Source organism: Mirounga angustirostris, unplaced genomic scaffold (genome assembly GCF_029215605.1).
Source record: "Mirounga angustirostris isolate CCGP_5_RB_7025 unplaced genomic scaffold, mMirAng1.0.hap1 SCAF_4, whole genome shotgun sequence".
Taxonomy (NCBI): Eukaryota; Metazoa; Chordata; class Mammalia; order Carnivora; family Phocidae; genus Mirounga; species Mirounga angustirostris.
The window spans coordinates 96344174-96360667 of NW_026991712.1; the positions used below are offsets into that span (position 1 = coordinate 96344174).

Sequence of the window (16494 nt, forward strand, 5' to 3'; positions counted from 1 at the left end):
TGGGACCTGGGTTGGCTGCAGCTGGGCTGGGGCAGCTCATCCCGCACCTCCCCCAGACTGCTAGGGACAGAAACCAGTACGGAAGCGAGCGGCACGCCCCCCTCCCCCATTCTCCCTCCCCGGGCTTTTCAGACGCAGGGAGGAAAGCATAAGAGCCAAAAGAAGTTCGGGGGAAAGAACCAAGTGTCTCTGAGATAAAGGTGTGTGTACGTGTGGGAGGGAGGGACAAGGGGCTCCGCCAGCAAGAACAGTCATTACTTTTCTCAGCCGCACAGGTTTCGTTTCAGTGGAAAGACTGGTGATCCCTGCCCTTGAGCTACGTATGGCACTTAATTGCATTCCAGTCTGTATTGCTCTTTAATTGTTACGAGTATATAAGCAAGGGTTGCCCCAGTTATCAAAATATCAGCCTGAGAGCAAGAGGCTCTTCTGTGAGGCAATAACTGGTTAATAGCTACAGCATCAGTACCAGGAAGAGAAGTAAAAAAGAGCAGCGCGCTTCAGAAGACAGACTATTAAGACAAACTAAGGGGGGGGGGGGGGCTCCCACGACAAACATAAAACAAGCCTCTGCATCTGTTTATGCTCCCTAATAACACACACACACACACACACACACTAGAATGGGGCAAAGATAATAAAAGTTATATAAAAAATGTCTTTAAACAAATATACCAGAGTTCCAAATATATCGAAGGTAGTGTTGTTCTCCAAAGTAATTCCCTGTAGGAGGCCACACACTCAGTCTAACCTAGTGTGAGGAATGTCCAGCACCCAGGTCACGCTCCAGCTGGGCTACTCTTGTGCCTTTTCCCAGGCCAACAACCAACTAAAGCCAGGAATAACAGATTTTAGCAACAGGAAATGCAAAGTCAGTGGGAACCAAAGCTAATGGGAAGGGGAAAACAGGGCAGGGGAAGTTCTTAGAATTTGTCTTAGAAGTTGATTATGCCAAGTAGAGGAAAACACTAGAAGAGCCGATTTTACCCTTTTTCTCCGCAATTACCTGGTGAGGTCTGAGAGTAGGAAAGAGTGGAACCCCTTAAAATCGCCTTGTTACTTACCATTTCAAAAACGTACCATTGGCCACACCCACACTGAATGCCTGGCTCCGTTCTGATAAGCAGATCTAAGTCCCCATTACTTTTGGATACCTAACGCGCCCTTCCTCCCTGGTTAGACCCATCTCCTAGATGTTGTCAAAACATGCAAACAGGGATAGTGCAGTACCAACTTGAGTAAAAATGTGATGTGAGTGGCTGTGGTTACAAGGAAACCTCTCTAAACCAGTTTCATCTAGAAAAATACACTTAACGTGTTGTAATTATTTTCACACGGCTGTCTAGATGTCTAGAATGGTCTTCCTTCCCACCTTTGACATCCAGCTTAGGTCTCACTTCTCGAAACCTACCCCAAATCCATCTGCACTTGCAAGAGTCTGACTTTAAAGTGGTTGATTTTAGTATGGGTCCAAGTAACACTGAGGGGAATCTGGAAGTTAACCATGGCCAGCGACACTACTAGAATAAACCCATATAGCCTCCCAAGAGAACTACTTTGGAGAATATTAAAAGCTCTGTATTTTCTTCATTACTTCTCATTACCTCATAGTTACTTGGGTTCTACAATTCAGCTTTGAATGTTCTCTCAGTTCAGGTATTCCAACTAGACTGTAGTCCTTAAGGCAGCTGTAAGTGGCCCTTCAACTGAATGCTGACATTGGTGAGAGGCTGTGGCAGGTACAGCTGATCCTCATTATTTGCAGATTGTGTCTTTGCAAGTTCACCTACTCCCTTAAGTTTATTCATCACCCTCAAATCGGTACTTGTGGTACCTTTGTAGTCATTCGTGGACATGTGCAGAGAGCGGCAAAACAAATTCAAGTCGCCCGGTGTACGCGTTCCTAGCTGAAATGGAACAAGGTAATGTTCTGCCTTCTTGTTCCAGCTCCTATTATAAACAAACGTCCTTTTCGTGGTCACGTTTTTTGCATGTTTGTCCTTTTTGTTGGTGATCTCCTTGCTTAAAATGGCCCCCACGCCTGTGTGGTGCTGCAGTGCTGTCTGGGGTTCCTAAGCACAATGCTGTGATAGGCCTTACAGAGAAAATTCCTTTTAGATAAGCTTTGTTCAGGCATGAGTTATATTGCTGTTGACTGGGAGTTCAATGTTAATGAATAAACAATGTGTATTAAATAAGGTGATTTAAATAGAAACACATATAAAACAAGATCATGTATTGATCTGTTGACAAAAATGTTGTGGCCAGAAGTTCCCAGGAACCTAATCCTGTATTCCCCTACGAGCAGTGTTTAGTATTTGCCAACTCAGTGTTTGCTGACTTTACACTTACTATGAATAAGGAGAATCAACAGTATATTCATATGTGTCATAGTGCTCTTTGATACATTGGATTTGAAGAGGTATGAGATTGGTTTCTGCCCTCAGAGAGCTAAGATTTCTGCCCTCAGAGAGCTAAGATCTACTGTCTTTTTATACATACTCTGTTCAAGGGAGAATTTTAGCTAGCTCAACTTGTCTTATGAGACCATGCAGTTTTGTTCTGTATTTACCAATCCTCCTTTCTTTGATTTCCCAAGCAGCAGGCACCTTGGTAGTTTTATATAAGATTGTAAAATTATAAATGGACATTCAGATATGTATCAGTTTTTTGTGAGTTTGGAGAAAATGTGCCAAGGTTTGCCAAGCATCTCCCGAACCCAGATGAGTCCAGCATCAAAGTTCTAGATTATAAAAGAGAATAGGCACTGGAAACTAGGCGACTAACAGCACAACCACCCAGGCTCAAATGAAACAAATAGTTTTCAGCAGTGTAATTTCAAATCCAAATATAGGAGTGAGGCCTCACAGAAAACTGCTTTCCATCTGGCTGAGAAACCTTTGCCCTAGGATCCCACAGGCTGATTGCAGCAGTGCACGATAAAATGAACACAATTCAAGCAAATATTCTGCTGAAGGAGGTTAAGGGAGTCAGGACTCTGCAGGACTTGGCAAGAAGGGCTGACTTCCTCCCAATTATACAAGTAACCAAGGGCTTCATATGGCCAAGAGATTAAGAGTTTTTACAAAAGTCTGTATGGGCTAGGGAAATGGATGGGATAGGCTGGGGACAGGCCGATGGAGTTATTAAGTTAAAGGCAAGAACATTCGAATGTGTTTGCACTACAAGTACAGAGTGTAGTACAACAAACGTTCCCCGCAAAAGGTGGGAATTTGAACTGGCCTTAGATGGAATGTGAATCACTGCAACTCCTCGGGTTCTCTCTTAGGAACCAGGATAAAAACCTTTCTCTCATGTCTGTAGCGAAGTCCAATTTGCACGGAAGGGAAGCTGCATTTAGAGTTAAGTCAATGTGAAATATCACCCAAGGTCAGGGATTCTTTCATTTCTACTTCCTGCCTACTGACCACAACCATACTTGGGCCTTGCTTTCTCAATGACAGAGAAGATAACTAGAAATGGAAAACAAAAAAACTTTGGGGCACCTGGCTGGCTCAGTTGGTAGAGCATGCAACTCCTGATCTTGGGGTTTTGAGTTTGAGCCCATGTTGGGAGTAGAGATTACTTAAAAATAAAATCTTAAAAGAAAAAAAAACAAAAAACCCGTGAACCATCCGTAGCCTCTGGGCGAAAAGCAGTATTATCCATAGAGACAATGCTCAAAAAAAAAAAACAAAAACAAAAAACTGTTCTTTCCAAGTCTTTGGATAATCGCTGAATATGTAATAGGTAGGAACCAATTTCGGAAACCCTGAACATTCTCATCAAGTAAGACCAAACACAGTTCTATCTTACCTTGAGAACAAAAACTGAAGAGATGGATTGAAAAGGAGAGACTCAGACAATTTAAGAACAAAACAGGTATATTTCTATTGGACTACCTGATACAGAGGATAGTGTGATGAATGGATAGTATGAATGACACATAATACAAATATATTTTATTTGAAATAAACAAAAATGCTTACACAGCTCAACAGGTCACTTGGAAACAAACTTGCTTGACTGTATTACTGAGCAAAAACAAAGCTGAAGCACAAACACCCTTCTTTTTTGACATTTATTTGGAGATAGGTAGGAAGACACTACTTGGTTTTTAAAAACTGACCTTCCCTTAAGGCCTGGTCATAGAAGTGTAAACAATGTAAATGAATCCACCATTACCAGTTGTCATATCATATCTATGTCACCTGTGTATTCTGAGATCACACATATACCTGCCAATATACCTGGGAAGGGTTGCTATATCACAGTTACATTTTCTTGGCAGGCAGGACTGAGGAAGAGTAATTTGGAACAAGTTTTACATCCTATTTAGAACAAATCACTAGTATTCCCTTAAATAACAGGTTACAATAGAAAGATACTGCCTGGAATGTATCCTTTTCACTTTGGTTCATTTTTAGTTTTTGTTTGATTTACATAGTTGTTTGATTCATCTGCTTATAGTACAATCCTGCCACAGAGTATTAAAGCACAAGATACCTATTATTCCTTCAACATCTGCATTTTTCAAGTTTTATACTCTACTACATCCCTAGTATGTCAGCAGTTCTTGAATAATAAAAAATAATAATAAATGGGTAAAACCCTTCTAAAAATGCAGATGTTTGTAACTATAATGGTACTAGATGGGAAGGAGACAATGAGGGAAAAGAAAAAAAGCAAACACGTTCATGTGCAGGGAATGTGGTTCAAGTCTTTGGATTTAAAAACAACTTCCCCAGAGAAGCTGACTATAATGGAATTTCCAGAAAACTTCCTTTGCCCCCACAAAAGGACCTGAAAAGCCCAATCCAAACTTTTGAAAACTACAGTTATGAGATGCTATAAATGATGATCAAAGCAGTTGGAGGGAGAAGGATGAATGTGTCTTCCACTCAGCTAGTTTGTAGCACAGCCTCTTTAGCTGTTGGTGGATCAGTAAAAACCACTGAAGTACCAGAAGTGCTTTGAAGGACAGGGGTAGAAAAGTACTGAGCATATTACCTGTCTATATCAGTAACAGGGCTTCATGGCTAGGAAAATTTTCTAAACAGTAAAATGACTCCAGGATAGATCTCTCTCTCTCTCCATCATTAAATGTGGCAGAATTAAAAAAAAAAAAAAAAAAAATTTACAAGTAGATATAGTGAAAACAGAAAATTACAAGGCAGAGAACATAAAAGAATCAAGACAATGCTATAGGTTCAACAGTATTCCATGAGGCTAGAAAACCTGTTAGCTCTGAAAGCCCTAGCAAAATATCACTCTCGTTTATAAATCACTTATTTATCATATGACCGCATGTTGAATCCTTTCTTTCCACATACTGAAGAATCCTACATTCAGCCTTTAAGCATTCTGCATTTCTTTGCCAATCTTGTAGCTGAGTATCTTGTTCCAGTCGATTTTGGTGCGGGTAACCGGAAGCTGCCGGCGCAAGGCCTTGAATGTGGTGTCTGACATTGTTTGATAGTTTTCACTAATTGCTGTCTGCAATAGATAATTGAAGATAAGTTGCTTGAACAGAAATGGATGGTTGTGATTAGGAAAGTAACTCTGTAGTCAAAGGACATGCTTGAAGTCTTCTAAGAAGAACAGACGGTATGTAATATTCCTAGTAAGCTCCTCTCCCATCTCTGAAGCGAGTTAAGAAGCCCACTTAAATTATTTCTAAAACTAGGGCTATAATCCCTTCCAATGCTGAAACCTTGACTATAAGCACAATGCCAGGTTGCAAGGTCTGTAGTCTCCATACTTACACTGAACAACACCGATATTTATGTTAAAAGAAGTCTAACAAAATGTGTTAGCAGCAAAATAATAAGGTACTAAAGATCTAGAAAAATTAGTTCCAAGTCTTCTTACCTGATATTCATTTTCTGCATGCTCTATGATTTTAATAAACTCCTTGGCAGTTTGGACTTCATTCTAATGGAGGAAGAGGGGAAATAGGAATTTTTTTTAAGTATAAGCAGTCAATAAAAAGATATTGAAAAGACCATCTTAAAGAAATCTTAAGATTTGAAGAACAATTTATAGTTTGTCAAGTGCTCCCATGCACATTACCTTCGATTCTCACCACTACCCTGTGAAGTAGATCTGTTATTAGCATCACCTTCATTTTGCAGATGAGAAAACAGAATCCTTGTAAGTGACTAGACCAAAATTATACAGCTCTTGAAAGATAAAGACAGGGTCTGAAAAAAGACCCCATGCTCTTTCCAATCTACCACAGTATGCCCAAATGTCTTGAAATTTTTTTAATTTTTTTTAAGATTTTATTTATTTATCAGAGAGCGAGAGAGAGCACACACAAGCAGGGGGAGAGCGGCAGAGGCAGAGGGAGAAGCAGGCTTCCCGCAGGGTAGGGAGCCCAATGTGGGGCTCGATCCCTGGACCCTGGGATCATGACCTGAGCCAAAGGCAGATGCTTAACCCACTGAGCCACCCAGGCGCCCCAAATGTCTTGAAATTTTTATGCCTTGAAAATATCTCTGGTTTAAGATGATATAAACAACGCCCTCACCACTATTAGCCATATATGTTAAACTCATATACTCCTCTATTTGCTACTTATGATGTTCAACCAACCACATTTTGCTTTACATGATGCAGGTACAATATTAACGTATCCTTTTCACTTTGGTTCATTTTTCATTCTCTCTTCCTTTCATCATTAAGTAGAACAGAATTAAAGGTAAAAGGTAAGATTTTTCTGCCTAGAGCAGCAGTCCCCAAATTCTTTCAGTCAAAACCATCTTTTGTTTTCACAGCAACACTAAGACAAATCACTTGCTTTTCCACTTCCCCTCTCAAGTGTGCATAATGCAGGTCCCAGAAGCTACATGATGTGTGATGGCTTCATCACTCTGATGGCTAATGGAATGTGTGGGCACATATGAGAATCCAGTTGTCTTTTATTAAGTCAGACACTATGCCATTCGTAAAAATGTAAATCAATGCCATTCTTTGCACTATTTTTCTTTTTTTTGTTGGTTTGGAAAATATAGTTGTTTTTCATGAAAATGTTATTTAGGTTAACAAGTAATGGATTTCTTATTGTAATTTTTTTTTAAGATTTTATTTATTTGTCAGAGAGAGAGAGCACAAGCAGGGGGAGCAGCAGTGGGAGAGGGAGAAGCAGGCTCCCTGCTGAGAAAGGAGCCCGATGTGGGACTTGATCCCAGGACCCTGGGATCATGACCTGAGCTGAAGGTCAGATGCTTAACTGACTGAGCCACCCAGGTGTCCCTGTTATTATATTTTTAAATTAATAAATATTTAACATTTCTCAGTTTTAATTTCTAACAAGGTATATATTAACAGATAAAAGCTATTTTTTTTGTTTTTATTTTTAAAATTATTTTTTATTTTATTTTTTAAAGATTTATTTATTTATTTAGAGGGAGAGTGCGTGCGCCTCAAGCAGACTCTTTGCGGAGTGCAGAACCTAAATGTGAGGCTTGATCCCACAACCCCGAGATCACAACCTGAGCCGAAATAAGGAGTTGGATGCTTAACCAACTGAGCCACCCAAGTATCCCTTTAATTTTTAAAAAAGTTTTATTTATTTATTTTTTAAAGATTTTATTTATTTATTTGGGGGGGAGAGAGAGAGAGAGAAAGCACAAGCAGAGGGAGCAGCAGAGGGAGAGGGAGAAGCAGGCTCTGCAAGGAGCCCAATGCAGGGAGCCCAATGCAGGGCTTGATCCCAGGACCAATTTTTTATTTTAAGATTTTTAAGATTTTTTTTTTTAATGTAAGATCTACACTCAACATGGGGCTCGAACTCACAACCCTGAGATCAAGAGTCACATGCTCCACCGACCAAGCCAGCCAGGTGCCCCAAACAAAAGCTATTTGAAGGTGCTCGATAACTTCTAGGATACAAAGAAGTACTGAGAATGCAAAAAAAAGTTATGTCCCTTCTTTCCAGGTATAGAACACAATACTTTTTAATTGAATATTTCTAAAAATGTTCAGCTTCTCTAGTGATACGAATGTAGCCCTATAGGATTTGCTGGCAAACTTTCCTTCTTCCTGGTATTTATTGACTAAAGATATTGCTATCCTTGAGCAAATCTCACAATTGAGAAAGAGAGAAGTGTGGATTCTCTAAAGCCATTATCAATATTTGCCATTATATTGTTATGTTACATTATGTTATATTTCATAATTACTTCTTATATTTGGGCGCCTGGGTGGCTCAGTTGGTTGGGCGACTGCCTTCGGCTCAGGTCATGATCCTGGAGTCTCAGGATCGAGTCCCGCATCGGGCTCCCTGCTCGGCAGGGGTCTGCTTCTCCCTCTGACCCTCCCCCCTCTCATGCTCTCTCTCTCTCTCATTCTCTCTCTCTCAAATAAATAAATAAAATCTTAAAAAAAAAAAATTACTTCTTATATTTAGTCAAAGACTGTGAACTAATATAGTGGGTTGATTGCATACTTTTATAAGCTGCCAAAAACAAAGCACTGAAAACAAACTGAATTTCTAGTGGCAGAATCAGTACTCAGGATCAAAATCAACTTTTTAAAGAAAACTGAGGCACAAGTGAGACAGATATTAAGTATTCCACACTCACCGAAACAGTTACTGAATCCTGTACATCTTTATGACTAACCAACTGAACATTGCCATCTTCATAATAGTGAACCTGTGTGAGACAATGGTTGAGCAAGTTTATGTGTAGTTCATACAGAAACCTATTGCTAAGGTACAAATCCATGCCTAAAGCCATGCCCAATCTTTTTTTTTTTTTAAAGCCATCTCCAATCTTTACCAACTCTGAACAAAATATTAATATGACCAACTGTAACTTACAATGGTGGTTAAAATTCACAGAATACTTTAAATTTTTAAGAATTCTCACTTTTCTTAGCAGGGGAAACTGATTATTAATTAAGTTCAACAAATATTTATTATGTGTTATTGCATTCCAGGCACTGTGCTAGTATTGTGAATACAAAGACCTTAAATAAGATTCCACTCTTAAGAGTATTAAAATAATTAAAATAAAATCTAACATTAGTTTTTCTCTGTGAAAACCAAGGAATTTTAATGGATCCTAATCCCTTACACATCTCTCCACATATACAATCATCAATATTGGTAAGTAGATCTGACCGAGTGCAGGAAAAACTTAATTGACAGTTAAAGACAAATTGAAAAAAATATGCTACTGGTAAATCAGACTACAAAAAAGCAAGACAAAAGCAGTTCTGAGGATGTATGGTAAAGTGGGGTGCTACAATTATGAGACCAATTAGCAAGAAGGAGGCATACACAAGAGACAGACTAACCAACGACATATCAGAAAGTTTTGGCAACTTACAAGATAGGTTCAGTCACCTTAACATGGCTACAAACTGGCCATATAAAATAGGATGAGTATCCTTTTGTTATGTGCATTTGAACAGGGTCTTGCAAATAGGAGTTGTCACCTAAATGGACAAGTAGAGAAGGACATCTAGCAAGGGGATAAAAAAAGTACAAGAGAATGGTTTAGTTTAGGGAAGAATAAAGAACTCACTGCAGATGAGTATGTGTGGAGGGTAGTGTGGCAGGAGACAGTGCTCTGATGTAAGCTGGAGACAGACTGTGAAAAGCAAACTGCCTTATAAACCATGTTAAGAATTCAGACTTTATCCCATTAAAGGTGATGGGACACAGGGAAAGGGAATGTTTTAGAAAGATTAGACTTGTGTTATGAAGAAAATCACGTGGAAGGAGTGAAACTGGGGCATAATGCTAGAATGGTAGTCTAGGTACTGCCCGTTTCCTTCATCTAGTCCAGGCTACCAGGAGACATTTGGACAAAAAGGAATGTTTGTAGAGATAAAGCAGAAAAAAAGAACTATACCTGCACTACTACAGCTATTGAGTCCTTACTATATGTTAAACACCATGCCAAACATTTTAGTTGTTACTTATATTATCTCATTCAATCTTTACAAAAACTCTGAAACAGGGACCATTGTTATGCCTATTTTTATTTTTTTTAAAGATTTTATTTATTTGACAGAGAGAGCACAAGCGGGAGATGGGGGGGTTGGCAGGCAGAGGGAAAGGGAGAAGCAGGCTCCCTGCTGAGCAAGGAGCCTGACACCAGGATTGATCCCAGGACCGTGAGATCATGACCTGGGCTGAAGGCAGACGCTTAACTGACTGAGCCACCCAGGCACCCCTGTTATTCCTATTTTACAGATAAGGAAACTGAGGCTTGAGGCAGTTTAATAACTTATCCATGTTCACATACCGAGTAGGAAGAGGAGCTAGAACATGAATTAGGTCAAATTCCAGAACTAAAACCATGTCCAACATGCATAATACCTCCCACTGTTAAGTTCCGTCACAAAATTAGAAATTCCCTGGTCCAGGTAGAAGTAACGTGTCTCATTAGGGACAGTCTTCTAAGATATCATTAGAAGGGGATTAAAACAGCCAAGCCTTCATCTAGGCAGAAACCACTATCCTATTAGCAAGAAAAGCACTTCCCTGGGCAATATGAATCCACTACAGAGCCTTGTTTAAGGGGACAAAAATAGCTGGCTCTGTCCAGATGCGCAACACAAACTAGACTTTCCATACCTTCTCCAAACACTTAAATTTCATCTTTTGGCTTTCTAAAGGAGTTTAAAGAGAAAAAGACAATTTAAGAATACACTGGAAAAGCAGGGAGTTGATAAATGCCTAATACATGCAAGATATCAGAACAGAAAAGATCTGGGCAAAAAAGCCTGGCTAAGTAATGATGACATATAAAGGTTAAAATTCCAACAGACAAGTGAGATAGGGAAGCCGAATGGACTCCATTCTAGAAAGGCCCTTTTTCTGCTGTTTCTCTGCTAAGTCTTATTTACTCATGTTCTCATACTTTGCATCTGAGTAAACCAAAGAAGTTATGTTCCCACTCCAAGGGGACACAAGAAAGTTAATCATTTTCTAAGTTTCATCCTAGGCTCCCAAACACCTGATAACATCTAAGAAGAAATGGATCCCAAGCACATTCTAGGACATTAGCTTCGAACAAACCTTGGTTGACACTGGCATTAATACACCCTACCTTCGGTGATTTATGGAATACACCTATTGTTCACCTGGCACTCACCTTTAATTGGAACCTATCCTGAATTCCTGAAGGAACATGTACCCTGGATCCCTTTCCAGTATAAATCCCTAACGCCAAGTGATGGGGAGACTCACTTTTCCTTTTCTGAGTCTCCTAGACACTCCATCTGCTATCCTCTATCACTTAACTATTCAATAAACTCTGCTCTCACTTCCTCTTGGCTTGAGTTTCATTTCTATGCTATGCAAAACCAAGGACCTTCCTGGCTGGTCCTATGGGGCCCCCTCTGAGTCTTCAGATCTGGCCTGCCTATGTTACAAGGACAAGGATGTTCAAAATACAGGTGGGTCACACCCAGACACTAGTTTTGTTTGATAATTTTTTAACTAAGAAACTGAAAGTCCAGAGGCTGAAAAGAACACTAGGAAGAGGAGTGAGTACAAACAGGACAAGGGATATTTTAAAAAATGGAGCTCTGTCCAGAGAAGAAACAAGGACTTACATATTTGAGACAGGTGTCTCAGAACCCATCTGAAAGCAGGGCACATCTTTTTTTGTCCAAGAATAAGGACTATGCAACTGGTTTGAACTTCTGTCATGTGTCTTAAGAACTAGAACATGAATAGGAATATAGAATAAGGCCGCTAAGGCTTGCTGTTTATAAACTCAGTTGAAAATTCTAAAAATATTGACTTCATTATCTAATACACCAATGACAAATTAAGCTTAAACTCTGAGGGTTTCTTTTTTTTTAATTTTTAAAAATTTTTTAAAGATTTTATTTTTAAGTAATCTCTATACCCAGCACAGTGCTTGAACTTACAACTCCGAGATCAAGAACCAGCCGGGTGCTGCAAACCCTGTTGTAAAACGAAACTTTTTCTTTTTTGGGCAGGGAAGGGAACAAACCATTTTACTGAGGTGCTTAGGGGGAGGAGTCCAAGGGCTGGGAGGACAATGACATCAGATATCCTCAATGAGATCCTTGGCCAGGATCTCCCCAGCTTCAAAGTTGCCAAAAGCAATAAAACCTTTCTAGGTCTCATCTGCTAATAAAAATTTCAACATGACTATCATCAACATAAATCCTCAGAAACTGTTGACTTCCCAGAACTACCCTTTTGCCTATAGAATAACCAAAGGGCTAAATATCTTAGTGACTTTTCCAAGTAATTCTCACTCTGATTTTTAAGATATGTATATGAAGCAAGCTTTTCCCCAAGGTGTGGTGAGCCAATCTGGTTAGAAGGTGTAAATAAGGTCTGGGTACTGACCCCTATTTGAAGTCTTACTAGAAACTATCACCCTTTATGATATGTACACTTAATTTATAGGTTTGCATTCGCAAAGTTGAAACACAAGCCAACTATTTCCTTCTAGAAGAAAATAAAGTTACATAAATTTACAGTAAGCTGCTCAGTTAATGCTAATGTCACAGTTACGGGAGATCTAAAGCATTAGGCTACTCATATATACGGTTAAACAGAAATAGAATAATACATATGTTGTCTTAGGTTGGACTCCCCTAGAAGCATACCCCTAGACAAAGATTTGAGAGGAAGTAATTTGGGAGGTAATCTCAGGAAGGACTAGTAAGGACTGTGTTACTGAGACACAGAAGGGAAGGAAGTGTTATAGGTGCATTAATGAACAGGTTATAGCTGGGCCCTGGACTCTGGAAGACTTAGCAGAACATGCTTCAGAGTTGTCCGACCTAACGGGTGAGGAAGCTGGCATATTTATCTACCAACTCTTGTATGTCACTACAGATTGCTCCAGAGCTGTGAACTTAACATTTCTAGCTTGCCTCATCTGAGTTGGGCATGCTCCTGTGGCTAGGAAAAGTTCCCAGGAAGAAAGCTGCTGTTACTTGTAGCAGGGAGCTATCCTGAAAAGAGTGGGTACAGATGATATCTACCACATATGCTCTGATTAAATTACACCGTTTAAAAAGGCAGCTCTTGCTAATTGTTATAAAAGCAAGACTTAACGCAATATAATAGAGGTACGATTAAATACTGATTTTCTCAGTTATCATTAACTTTTAATATGACCTGAGAGTTAGGTGGGCTTAAGAATTAAATCACCCTCAATTTGAAAGTCAAATCTCTGCTAGGATATCAGAAGACTTTGACCCAGACAGGCATCCAATGAATTAACAAGCTCCTTATTCACCTGCCTATCTGTTCTGAAACAAGCATTAGAACTCTGCTCAGCTTGGTTACTTATATTCCATACATGATGACACTTGGCAATTCTCTCTAGTTCCTCTGTGTTATTTACTTGATTTTAAAACCTTCTGTTATTACTGTAAAAAACAAAACAATAATCCCATTCATGTAGCTGTTTTCAGAGCAAAGAGTTAAGTTTTATGTCTATGTACACACTTAAATGAGGTAATATACAAGAGACCCTAAGTAAGTTACAGCAGCTGCTACTTAGTCACTTAATAATTGTTTTCTTCTTTCTTAGAACTGCTATTTTAAAAAATTATTGTTATTATTATTATTATTTAAGTAGGCTCCATGCCCAGTGTGGAGCCCAACGCAGGGCTTAAACGAACTCACAACCCTGAGATCAAGACCTGAGCTGAGATCAGGAGCAGATGCTTAACAGACTGAACCACCCAGGTGCCCCCAGAACTGCTATTTGATAATTCCTGGAAAAACCTTAGGTTATCTTTGGAAGAGAAAAATAATAAGCAAGCAGTACATACCACATGACTATCCTTTATCAATCCAGAATAGCTCTTTTTAACCTCTTCCCCACAAAGGAGGCTCCTATTTCTATTTACTACCGTCCATCTTCCTTTGCATCTATCTACATATAGTTGTTCCTTACTTCAAATACCAACTTCCATGTTTGTTTTCAAGATGTGACATTTTAACATGGCCTATTAACATGTGGGGTCTCACCTGAATCTTAAGTACTCCAACCACCTGGGCTGTAGGTGGTGTGATGGTGAACTTCCACTCTGATCTCCAACGACCATTCCTATTAAAACACATACAAGACTGCATAGTTAGCTATTAGCCCAAGAAAGAGGTGATTTGCCACTAAGGCAGAGAATTTGGGAAGCGGGGGTAAAAGTCATTTCCAGTTTGACATATCTAAGGCTCTGTCTACTCAAATATAAGTCTATATCCAAGTGCCTAAACATAAGCCTTTTCTAAGTTATTTTGACTTTCATTTTTCAATCTTGGAATAGAAAACCATGCCTATACTGTTCATGGGAGGCTCTTCCACACACAGATGGATGGGCTGCTGAGTTTTGCAATTAACTCACATATTATTAACCAAACCCAAGTAAAACTCAGATTTTCAACTAGGCACTTTATTAATCAATCACTTATTCTCACTCGATATTAAGAGCACTTTTTAAAAAGATAGATTATAAAATCTCAGAATTGAAAGGAATCTAAATGTTCATATCTAAATCCCTCATTTTACAGATGGGGAACTGAAGTCTCTCAAATAAGTTATCCCAAACTAGTTAGATTAAAAACCAAGTTTCAACTGCTGGTTTGGTTTCTTTCCAATATAAATTAGATACAAATAGAAGAGAACATCTGCTTTCTTACCAGAAGTTTTTAGGCTGAAACTGGTGGCTTTCAATACATGCAATAATGGTCTGTTGCCCATCTATAGTTTTAGCATAAACCTATTGTTAAAAAAAAAAAAGTTAGACTCTGAAAACATATTTAATCTAAGTGACAAACACTGTACAAAAGCAGCATACTAAATTCTTGGGGGAGACAAAGAATCAGGCAGGATGAGCTTATAACTCACAAGACTTCATGGGATGTGAACACAGAGCAGAACATGTTTAGTTCCACAAGAGACCATGGTACAATGAATGCAGAAGGAAATACTACTCCTGACTAGGGGTACAAGGGAGATGCCGGTTAGGCTGGGCCTTACAAGACAGGTGAGATACTCATAAACAGAGACTGAGAGGGAAGATGAGTAAACTGTTCAGACAGGAAACTGGGGGCTTGTTCAGTGAAATGGTGATAATCCAGGATAGTAGATTTAAGTCCCGTAGCTGTAGATGTAAGGTAAAAAGTCTGGACATTATTCTACAGGCAACGGACAGAACCAAAACAATATAACCAGAACTATTGTTTTGGAGGAATAATATTGGTATACAGGATACAATGGAGGAAAAGCTGAAGTTGGTTAGGAGGCCAGAGCATTAATCTAGGCAATATGTCAGGGTAGTATCAGTGGGTATCAGGATGCAGAAGCATAACCAAGTCTAGCAATATACTGCAATATACTGCAAGAAGGGCAAAAAAGGGGAAAGAGCCATAGTACTTGCATGCTGAGATGACCAGAAAGATGGTAGTGTCATTAACAAATTGGGAAATTCAGCTAGTAGTTAGAAACCCCAACTGTTCCTTAATGTGGAAGAGGTGAACAGAAATGCAATACGAAGGAAAAGCAAAAAAAACAGTGCTTTACAGTCCCCAAAATGTTTTCATGTTTACTTTCCCTATATTGAATAACTATGAGCTTTCAAGAGAGAGAAATACAGCAATGGGGAATGCATACATTTACAAAGGTAGGGGAGAAGAAAAGAAGTAGAAACAGACTTAGAATGAGTAAAGGGTGCTGACAGAGCAGTCTAAGCAAAAGAGAATTTCTGGAAGTAGCTGGTTGGTCTCAGTGTGAAACAGCATATGGAAGTCAAGGATGAAGAAAAGGATACTGAGTCAGGCAATTCAGGAACCATCAATAACCTCAGAGAGAAATTTCTGTAAAGACTGAAGCCAAAATTCACAGGGTTAAGAAGTAGATAGGTAATGAAGAAGTGGCACTAGTAGGAGCAGAATGCTCCCAGGTGTGGTTATGTAGCAGAGAGAGATAAGGGAAGGAAAGAAGTGAAGGAGAGTGAGGAGGAGCAAGAGAGAAAAAGAGAAGAGAAGTAACTTAGAGAAATTATTATGACTGAGGAAGTTTGTTCTCCTTAAGGACAGGAGAAATAAAAATATTTCTAGGTAAAAGAGAAATGTATCAGATAGGGTAATATAAAATCAAGAATAAGGATCCTTCTTCCTAAGATTAAGTACAGTGGAAGAGGGAAGACTGCTGAGTGTGGAAAGAAGAGAAAAAGATTTCACGTCAGTCTTACTAAAATGTGGGGGATCAGAAAGATGCCTGAGGACAATGGGAATGGTTTGGAACACGCTATACAGAAAACATCATAGGGAATATTGAGGTGACATTAAGAACTACTAAGCAGGACAGCTCTGAAGATATAAAACACTTGGGTAGACACTGTTAGAACAATTCCATGGCTTTCTGTAGCTCATCTGTTAGCTAAGACAAGTGAGAAAAGGACAAAGTAAGGTTACTTGGTGTAGAAGCTCTCCAAATTAAGAACAGGTAGTGCCAAATTTTAAATAGGTAACAAATG

At 39.2% G+C, this 16494-nt stretch overlaps 1 protein-coding gene across 3 annotated transcripts in view; it reads right to left on the bottom strand.

Annotated features, from left to right (window-relative positions):
• Positions 1 to 3940: 3940 nt before the first annotated feature.
• CAPZA1 (capping actin protein of muscle Z-line subunit alpha 1) overlaps positions 3941 to 16494 on the bottom strand; it is a 50152-nt gene continuing 37598 nt past the window's right edge. For 2 of the 3 annotated variants that reach the window (XM_045896959.3, XM_045896958.3), the window contains exons 6-10: positions 14657 to 14736; positions 13991 to 14069; positions 8589 to 8660; positions 5872 to 5934; positions 3941 to 5496 (exon numbers count right to left, since the gene is read on the bottom strand). In XM_045896959.3, coding sequence (XP_045752915.1) covers positions 5356 to 5496; positions 5872 to 5934; positions 8589 to 8660; positions 13991 to 14069; positions 14657 to 14736 — 435 coding nt within the window. In that variant the 3' untranslated portion in view covers positions 3941 to 5355. The remainder of the gene's footprint in view (positions 5497 to 5871; positions 5935 to 8588; positions 8661 to 13990; positions 14070 to 14656; positions 14737 to 16494) is intronic. The other variant, XM_045896960.3, reaches the window with a different exon arrangement.